General features: G+C 34.2%; 1 protein-coding gene across 2 annotated transcripts in view; it reads left to right on the top strand.

Annotated features, from left to right (window-relative positions):
* The window catches only part of LOC135635640 (two pore calcium channel protein 1-like), a 29,699-nt gene that overhangs the window by 7,749 nt on the left and 12,392 nt on the right, over positions 1-9,558 (top strand). For both annotated transcript variants that reach the window (XM_065146863.1, XM_065146862.1), the window contains 8 exons: positions 1,319-1,424; positions 1,547-1,624; positions 2,418-2,473; positions 5,063-5,135; positions 6,181-6,246; positions 6,397-6,540; positions 7,491-7,548; positions 8,977-9,084. In XM_065146863.1, the coding sequence (XP_065002935.1) occupies positions 1,319-1,424; positions 1,547-1,624; positions 2,418-2,473; positions 5,063-5,135; positions 6,181-6,246; positions 6,397-6,540; positions 7,491-7,548; positions 8,977-9,084 (689 nt within the window). The remainder of the gene's footprint in view (positions 1-1,318; positions 1,425-1,546; positions 1,625-2,417; positions 2,474-5,062; positions 5,136-6,180; positions 6,247-6,396; positions 6,541-7,490; positions 7,549-8,976; positions 9,085-9,558) is intronic.

Raw genomic sequence — 9,558 nt, 5'->3', positions numbered from 1 at the left:
TAAGTTGAAGAAAAAAAGAGAATACAGTAACTTTTTCACAGCCTAAATAAATAAATAAATAAATAAATAAATAAACAGCTACTTGTCTGGATCTCTGCTGGCTTCCATTACCTCCACCCCTCTTTGGTAGCAAGAGGTGAAGCTCAAAGTAGGCCTCCTTGCCTAACAAAGAACTTGCCTCTTCGGTGCCTCTGATCTTCTTCTCCAATAGCTTGGAGGCATCATTTTCTATTCTTTGGCCTCCCGTTTAGTATTTGAGTTTTGATGAAAACGAGTTAGCTGTGACATGGCAGAAACATCAAGGGATAGATTTAACAGACACCCTAATTGCTGGATTTAATATCAAGTTGTAATCCAGCTCAGCTATTTGAAGTTTAATCCACATTCATTATTCAGTTAAGAACCACATTATTCAGCTCAGCTATTTGAAGTTTAATCCAGTGAAGCCTGATTCAGTTCAAACTCCCATGTTCCATGTCTCATACATCCTTTAGAATAAGATGCTTTTAGGGGAATCTTGCTTAAAACTAAAATCCTTGGGGTACCCTGTAAAATTGTTACGTTAGAAGGATCATGTTGAAGTTTGAGGTGATCATCAATTATCAAAGAATCTACAAATGCCTCTTGATATATGCTGACTGTCATGCATCAAGATGGGGGTTCCATCATGCACACCAAGGTAGTCACTTTATCAGGTTTAGTGGCACATCAGAACCTTACAGTAGGTATCAAGGTTATATGTTATATGTTAACCTTACAATAGGGACTTGAGTAGGAAAAACCATAACACCAATACAGTTCCATGCCGAAAATAAGATGTGTGACTTGCTACTTGCAATTTTATCTTTAAGCATCTTTTGGGTAGGTTAACAAGTCAGTCTACAGAAGTCATTCAGCTAGTAGACTGCTAGTGGTTTGATTACAAACAGGATTCCATTGAGTCATGTTTAACGACATAGCGACATAACTTTTTGTTTTCAATACAACAACAACAAAGCATAAAGTCCCAAACTCCGAACTATTTGGGGAAGTTTTTGTTTTTAATGATGCCATTAAAAAATTTATGGGCCTCCTTTCTGCAAAAATCTGGCAGTCTTTTGTAGAGAGCTTTTATTCCAGGTTTTATTTGCTGCTATTTTCAAGTAGTCTGCGAAGGATCAAAGTTTAATGGTTCAGATTGACATCTGAGGCAGCTAGGGCAACTAAAGAAACCCTTTTGAAACAAAAACTGTACTATGAATAAATTACTATGTTATGTGATTGTCACCATGCTCATTTTTTGGAATTAGAATTTAATATTATGCTTGTCACTGTACAGGAATTCGCGATGGTCATGCCTTTTTTTCGTCCTCTATGTGCTGTTGGGTGTTTATTTCCTTACAAATCTTATTCTTGCTGTTGTTTATGATAGCTTCAAAAAACAGGTATTTCCAAGATTTTTTGTTGAACTTTTGAAATGTATATGTGTTAGATCTATATGCTATATAAAGATTTTGCTAATATTTTGATCAACAATTCTCGGTTGTGGTATGACTTCTTTTTATAGCTTGCAAAGCAAGTTCTTCAGATGGATACAATGAGAAAATCCATTTTGGAAAAAGCATTCAGTCTTATAAATGTTAATGTAAGTCTTCTTCCCTGTATTTTGTTTTTTAGTTCCTTTTCATAAAGAAAATTAGAACTGCAACCTTCCTCTATATTAAAACTTTTTTCAACTTGATGTACAAGATGGATCTGGTTATCCACTTGGTCAAGGATGGAGATACCCTTAGATATATACAATGCTATAATTATTTAATATATGAAACAGAAGAAATAGTGACAATATTCTAAAGGCCGACACCATCACCATTATATGCAAATATCATTACATCTTGATGGCTGTGACCGTCCCCCCTTAGTGAGTCATTTAATTCCATTTGATGGAAGTAATGAATCAACTATAATCTGTCCAAGTGCATAACAAGAAAACAATCATATTTATGCATAGAGTAGCCATGAATACTTGTGGGTTAAAGATGAACATGTTCAACAACCATGCAGAATATGATTCTGGTAAATGGGCCATGCAACTATGATGGATGACAGCTAGATTGTTTTGAATTTTCATAAAATGATTAACTTTTTTTTCCTATTTGTACAATTAAAAGAATGTGAAATGTCTTGGTGGAAACCTTTATAATGAAGAAAACTTGACAGGTGTAATTTTCAAGTAATTATTATCTCCATAAAGCATGTATGATATGCATGTGCTATGATTAAAGTACTTGATTATAATTGCTTACTTTATTACATGGATGTAACATTCATTCTTTCTAATGTTTTACCATGTGTAACAGTGAGAAAGTGGTGGTCCTTTCTATTGGCTACTTCAGTTTTCACATGTTTAATCTTTGTTATTTGAACACCAAATCCAGGGTTTTGTGAACAAGCCACAGTGCAGTCGTCTGTTTGAAGAATTAAACAAATATCGGTAAGAAGTACTCCTGTACTTGTGGTCAGTCTCACTCATTTTCATCTAAATGTCATTGGGTAACAAATATCATGTGAGAACTTTAGACTATTTTGCTAATGTAAGTGTTGATATATATACAATTTTCCTTTTTTCCTGTAATACTAGAATGCTAGAATCAATGTTCGCCGTACCGTACCATACCGACGTTTTGACCTGGGCTTGGTATGGTACAGTACTGGTGTACCGGGCAGTACATCAGGGCGTACCAAGCGGTACACTCTGGTGTACCGAACAATTTTATACTTTTTCATATTATAGCAGTGCTACAGTATAGTAGCACTGTAGCGGTACCGGGCGGTCTGCGTACTGGTAACTTGTCGGACTGGTACGTACCGCCCGGTACGGCGGTACGCTTCGGTATGGCAGACCTTAGCTAGAATACTGAATATAGTTCATGTATTATTTTTTTAAAAAAGGTACTTGGTGCACAAGGCTCTAGCCAATACGAGGTTTGGGGAGGATCGATATATGTAGCCTTACCAATAGAAAGATGTTGATTTTGTGACTCGAATGAGAGAGGCTGTGTGCTTAACTTAAATCTTTTATTGGTCATAAAGGAGCAACCTTATTATTGTCTTTTTACTAGTCACAACAGAGCAACCTTACCGTTGTAACAAAGGCTTGCCCTCAAATACCAAGAATTGTAATTTTGGTCTGTACCGGTGTACTGAGCCCTACTTGGTACGATACATACTGAGGTGTACCTACGGTACGCCCAAAATCATCAAAAAACCTCCAAAAATATACAAAAAAATAGAAAAAAAGTTAGATTAGGGTTTTTAAGTTAGAAATAAATATAAATTTAGTATAATTTCAGTAAAAATAATGTAAATTAGGAACAAATAGTGCTATATATCTTTTCTGGGCTTTGAGGAGTAGTTTTATGGTACGTTCTGGATCATCCTTCTATTAATATTGAATTATCTACAAAAAAATTATTTAAATTATTAGATTACTTTTTATACAACTTAAACTTTACGATTAAAATGAATTAAATAATAAATCAATGGATATACTTGGTTCTATCATAAAAAAAAAAAGACAAGGCTCCACGGGCGGTGGATCGAGATCCTCAACCCTATATATCTGTATATTAATATGATATGTTTGTCGGACCCAATTCTGAAATTGATCCCACGACATAGTCTAAGACACCGTTTGCTATTGGTATATCAATATGGTGATGGTCGTAGTCTGATCATCATGAACAACATGTGTCCGAGGCGGCTCCTAAGGAACGGACGAATGTGGCATGTATTAATGCGGACTATAGAAAATGTTAGAACTTCTACTTTCGCTATTGATCTACTACTCTGTATCATATGATCGATCATCGTACTATTGCTCGAAGAAGCATGACCAATTATCATCGTGCTGTTGTTAGCTGTAAGATTCTCCATAATACGACGACTATGAATATGATGATCTAATCCATAAATTAGAGTGTTCTTCCTCTAGAAAGAGAGTACATACCACTTGATTAGAGTATTCTTCCTCTTAATCCTCCCAAATTAGTCTTCTAAATTTGATCTAATCTATAAATTGTAGTCTTGTTGAGTTTAGGAGAGTGAAAATGTGAAAATAAGTGAGAGATATGAGTGAAAAAAAGTTTGAGAGAGTTTAAGAGATTGAGAGAGTGAAATGAGTTAAAGAGGGGGGAGGAAAGGGTTTAAAAACCCTTTTCTAAGCCTCAAACGGTCAAATTGACTATTTGAAATAGGGCAATCTCACCCCTTAATCAATAACGATCGAAATATGATAGTTAGCGACTTGTACTGGTTGGTAACGGTCGGATTTCGACTGTTACCACCCGGTATAGACCTTATATTGCCCGGTACAGGGTCAAGTGATCGGTACTACTCGTATCAGGTGGTACGCATCGGTGCAGCAAACCCTGTCAAATAGATTAAATTTTAATATTTGACAAAAATTTGATGGACTTTGTTTTACAAGTGATGGATTAATTGCATGAATGCAACATTTTCAATCAGAGTAAATGATGGGGATTGTTGTTCTAAAATAGTAGATTGGCCTATTACCAATAGCTTGGCTCACGTATTTTAAACACGTGGGTAAGACCATTTCTTAATAGTTATTTAGCTTATAAATCTATCATTTCATGACAATTGGTATTAAGGCCAACCTAATGGTTTAACACAGCATATTTTTTTATTACTTTGGAATCGGTGCTCATGGATTGTTCAAGGGGCACATCAAGCTGCTAATATGGTGCTATACATCTCACATTTCTTCTAGTAAGGATAATTCTGTGTTATTTGTACTGTTTTAAATCTTGATGAGGTTGTCAATGCTATATGATGTGTTATTCATACTGTGTTGAATGAGGTTGTCAATCTTTTAAGTGGGAAGTAATGACACCTAATAATTCCTCATTAGGATCGGATGATGAGTATGATTAGTATATAGGACTAGATGAAGATTGGTTTGGCAAATTCACCGTTCTTCTAAACAATAATACACTTCTGTTGTGTGGCATTATATTCAATTATTGTTGTCATGCTATATGATTCTTTATATCTTTCTTAGGTCTTTGCCAAAAATTTCAGAAGAAGATTTTGAACTGATATTCAGTGAGCTTGATGATAGTGGTGACTTCAAGGTAAAAAATTTCCTCTATCTAGCATCTATTGATGCATGCGTACACATATATTTTATTAATTAAGAGATCTCTTTACCTAAAGCAAATTCAGAAACGTATGATTTTTGATGAATTCCGGAAAAATGGCATTTCTTAGTTGGATCAAGATACCTGATCTATTTACTGTTAAGAAACTGGTGAACATGTACACAGTTTAATTTAGCAGGAACCAGAGCAATTAAACATTATGGTTTGCTGGTGAAGTGCTGATATCATAAAGTGAGGGTTGTAGAGATTTAGGCATGTTTTGAGAATTTCACAGGGAAAAGTCTGATTCTTTTTATATGTGGAAAAAAGAAATAACGTGGAAAGAGGGATTGCAACCTACTAATCTTTATTGGTCTGTATGGCTTTTCCATTCTTCCATCCTCATGTTCATAATCTAACTTGAATAGATAATTTGTTGCAATCTATTCTTGGTTTCCTATGAGATATCATTACTCACTTCTGCCTTCATATATGCCAGATTTCCACATCTTCATGATTTTTTGCATCGCATGCAACATAACTATCTAACTCAATCTAATTTGAGTCAGCTGAGACCTATCAGATATAATATTCAAGAACTATCTGTAAGCACATCATTACTATCTACACAAGTACGTTGAGATACCTTTCTACATGACTTCCTCGAACTCTATTTTTGGTGTACAAAGACTACATTTTTCTAAGATGTAAGACCATGTAACTGCCTTGAGCATTTACTTACAGTTGACAGATCGAATGATTTAAAAATGTATTGTATGTCAATAAACCAATATGAGAATAACAGCTGAATCATCATTAGTTATTTGCTATGACACTTGATACCTAATTTAATGTGACATTAGATCGTTTGTCGTGGCAACTTCTTGTGCTATAACCAATAATTAGTGTATGCTGAACTCTTAATTTGTTCATTATAATTTTCTTGTAATGACAAATCTATATTATCAGTTTTGACTTTTGATATTCTCTCAAGACTTAGCCATCTAAAAATTCGCTTAATGTCACTTGTCATTCTCAGATTAATTTGGAAGAATTCACTGATCTTTGCAATGCCATCGCATTGAGGTTTCAAAAAGAAGCATCAGTAAGTCAATCTTTTTTGTACTGTTTTATTTAAGTTCTATATCTATGCATTATAAAAAGGATTTAGAATTAAATAAAAAATATTGATGAGATGCTGAAAGTTACTGAATCAGGATGCTTGTTATTGTCTAATGCTATTTTCTGTTTGCAGCCATCATGGTTTGAAAATTACCCAACATTTTACCGGTCACCTCCTTGTGAAAAGTTCAAGGCTTTTGTTCAGAGCCCAATGTTTGGATACATTGTGGCCTTTGTGCTTGTAGTCAATCTAGTTGCTGTTATAATTGAAACAACGGTATGTCTACTGATATTTCTTTGCATATTAATTTATTATTTGTGGTTTTTATTTCCATAAATACATATTTTGGCTGAATTCATCTAACAATCTACTGTCTAAAGCTTTTCTATTGAATACATAGTTTGTTTAGTTTGGAAAATTTGTATATATGCACTTGTTAAGGTGTCTAGCCTTTAAAAGTTTTAATTACATCATTTACATGTATACCTGTGAAAGTCATATTGTTGCATAGTTTTTGGGGATATATTTGCCAGCATAGAACTTTCATATTTACATATTAAAAGGACATATGTGCAAGAATCTAACTTCAAACTTAGATGGGTCAGCCGGTCAGTAACAAGTTGGGAATTTTCAGGAATATTTATGCTTGCACCTTGTAGTTTCACACCTGTATTCAATCTGTTTGCTGCACACATCGCTATCAAGTGATAAATGTGTGCTGTTTGTTACTGCATATTGTTATTGCATAGTTTCCTCTCTTTCATAATTATACTTTAAATGGACAGCCAACGCATGAGGCTCCTGCCACTGCTAGGTTTCACCTGCAGGCTATATTAGAATCTGTACAATTGATTCTGAACAATCTTCCACTTTGTGAACATCATGATAGCAAACTCTAAAACCTTGGATGAGTCACCAACTTTCTAAATAAATCAATGGTCTGTGGATGAGCATGATAAGAACCACCATCCTAGATAGGGATCCAAGGCAAGGACATGGATTGGCATTGCTTGCCATATCCGATTGATAGGACATGTAATTAACAACTCTATGTACGATATAAATAGGATAACTTAGATGCTTCTGTTATCTAATTGTGTTCTATCATTTTGTCATGAAAATAAATTTAAATTCATGGTAACTATAGTACAAGCAAGGGGTAAAATTTTTTTTTGTTGTTGGAATTTATTTTATGCCAATGTTATGGATGATTTTGTCTGCCACAGCTTGACATACAGAACAGCTCTGCCCAGATATTTTGGCAAGGAATTGAGTTTGTTTTTGGTAAGAGTTACATGAATTCCTCAACTGCACCTTTTTAGTTTTTTCCATTAATTATGTGAATGATTCTTATTTATTATGTGAACAATTGTTTTTACTTATTAGGTATGCGAATAATTTTTTGCTATTCTTATTGTTTCAATTCTTGGCATCATGACCATGTTATCTAGCTTCATATTCTTAAAAAAGACCTGCATATGGCATTGAATATCTAGTGCTTAAGAAGTCTTGTTTTGTGCTTGATGGGTAGAACATGCTGCCTCACTTGTTTTCCATTTGACATGGCTTGGCATTCTAATGCTTTTGACAGCAGTATTATAAGTATAGTTTTGTTTTCTAAGGAAAAAAAAAACTGGTGGGATAAACCCCACCAACAGAATTACTGAGATTGAGTACATAGGAATCACCTTGACAAGGGTCAAAACTTAGAACATCTTCAAGATGATGAGAGAAATCATTTATTAGGTAAAGGCCCAGTTGATTAATGCAAGTAGTTGTTATACTGTGCTTGTTTCATATTGTTGATCAACCTATTTCTAATTTTCTGAAAGCATTCTTCTGTGATATAATTTTAGGAATTTGGAAACTTCTGATTAATGGCAGCAACCAATGCACTATCACATCATAACATATTCACACATTTTAGGATTCATAAAGCTCAAATCAAGTTTTAAAATTAATGGCACTACCACTGATTGAGCATCTTGAGATAGCTATATTGTGCAAATGATATATGTTGGAGGATGCATTATCAAAAGTAGTGTGTTGGTCAATTTTACAGAACACATTGCACATGATTTAACAAGCGCTCAAGTTAGTTTTCTTTTTGGTTAACTTTATTGTTCTTTTGGTATTTATTGCAAATGATCATGTCAAGTTGTCAACTTTAGCTTCTGATCAAGGTATAAAAAACATAATATACAGATTTATGGAAAACCAAGTGTATTTGGTCTTATTGGTAGACAATATGGAATTTTTTCAACTTGAGTGAAAGAACTATAGGGTAACTGTATGATACATTATGGTTTACATTTAGATAAAAGACCATGTTAGTCATTATACTGTACTTGAAGATCAAATAGCTAATTTGATGACTAAAATATGGAAATCGGCATCATTATGTTTTATTGGTTTTAATGAATGTAGGTTCAGGGGCATAGTCTTGGTCAACTACTTGAAATTTTGGCCCAATTGGAAATTTGTGCTTACAATGAGCTGGCATTAGCTAAACACCTTCAGAACATTTTCTCTCTCATCTTTGTGTTTTACCCATCTTGTTATTCTAGTTACACCTTACTTACCGTGCTTTGTGGGCTTTTTCTTTAAATTTTTTTGGCTTCCATGTTGTAGATTTCTGACATCAATATTTCCATTCAGCAATTAGTCAGCCTTAATTTGTTGGATTCTCATTAAGTGCATACTATCTTACAGGGTGGATTTATGTGTTGGAGATGGCTTTGAAAATTTTTTCATTTGGATTTGATGCTTATTGGATGGATGGACAAAATCGATTTGATTTTGTGATTACATGGATAATTGGTAAGAATATTTATGCAGCAACTTTGGCAATCATTTGGGCGAATTTTTTGTTTATAGTCAAGCGTTGATATATGGACTTGTCTAGTTAACCATCAACCTTAGTTGTAATGCAACATTACTGTTGATTGATTATCATAACAAGTTTTCTTTTGGGTTCTTTTTGTGCACAACAACAACAAGAAAAAAATAGCTTGGTGTACGAGGCTCCCCCCAATATGGGGTTTGGAATGAGTTGATGTATTGTACGAGTACAACTATAATGTTCCAAGATGAAAACTCCAAACAAGGATTGCAATTTTGTACTTGTGTACTGTACTGATCCTTAGCCGGATTGACACACGTACAAACTGTTTCCAATACAATCGATTAATTTCAGTGTTCTGACATATGGTATACCAGTATGTATCGAAGAGGTAGAAGAAGAATAAGAGGTGATGGTGGGGGAAGAGGATGAAGAAGGAAGAGGAAGGAAGA

Source organism: Musa acuminata, chromosome BXJ3-4, assembly GCF_036884655.1.
Source record: "Musa acuminata AAA Group cultivar baxijiao chromosome BXJ3-4, Cavendish_Baxijiao_AAA, whole genome shotgun sequence".
In the NCBI taxonomy this organism is placed as follows: Eukaryota; Viridiplantae; Streptophyta; class Magnoliopsida; order Zingiberales; family Musaceae; genus Musa; species Musa acuminata.
The sequence above is the reverse complement of the archived record's forward strand: the minus strand, read 5'-3'. Positions and strand labels throughout refer to the sequence as shown.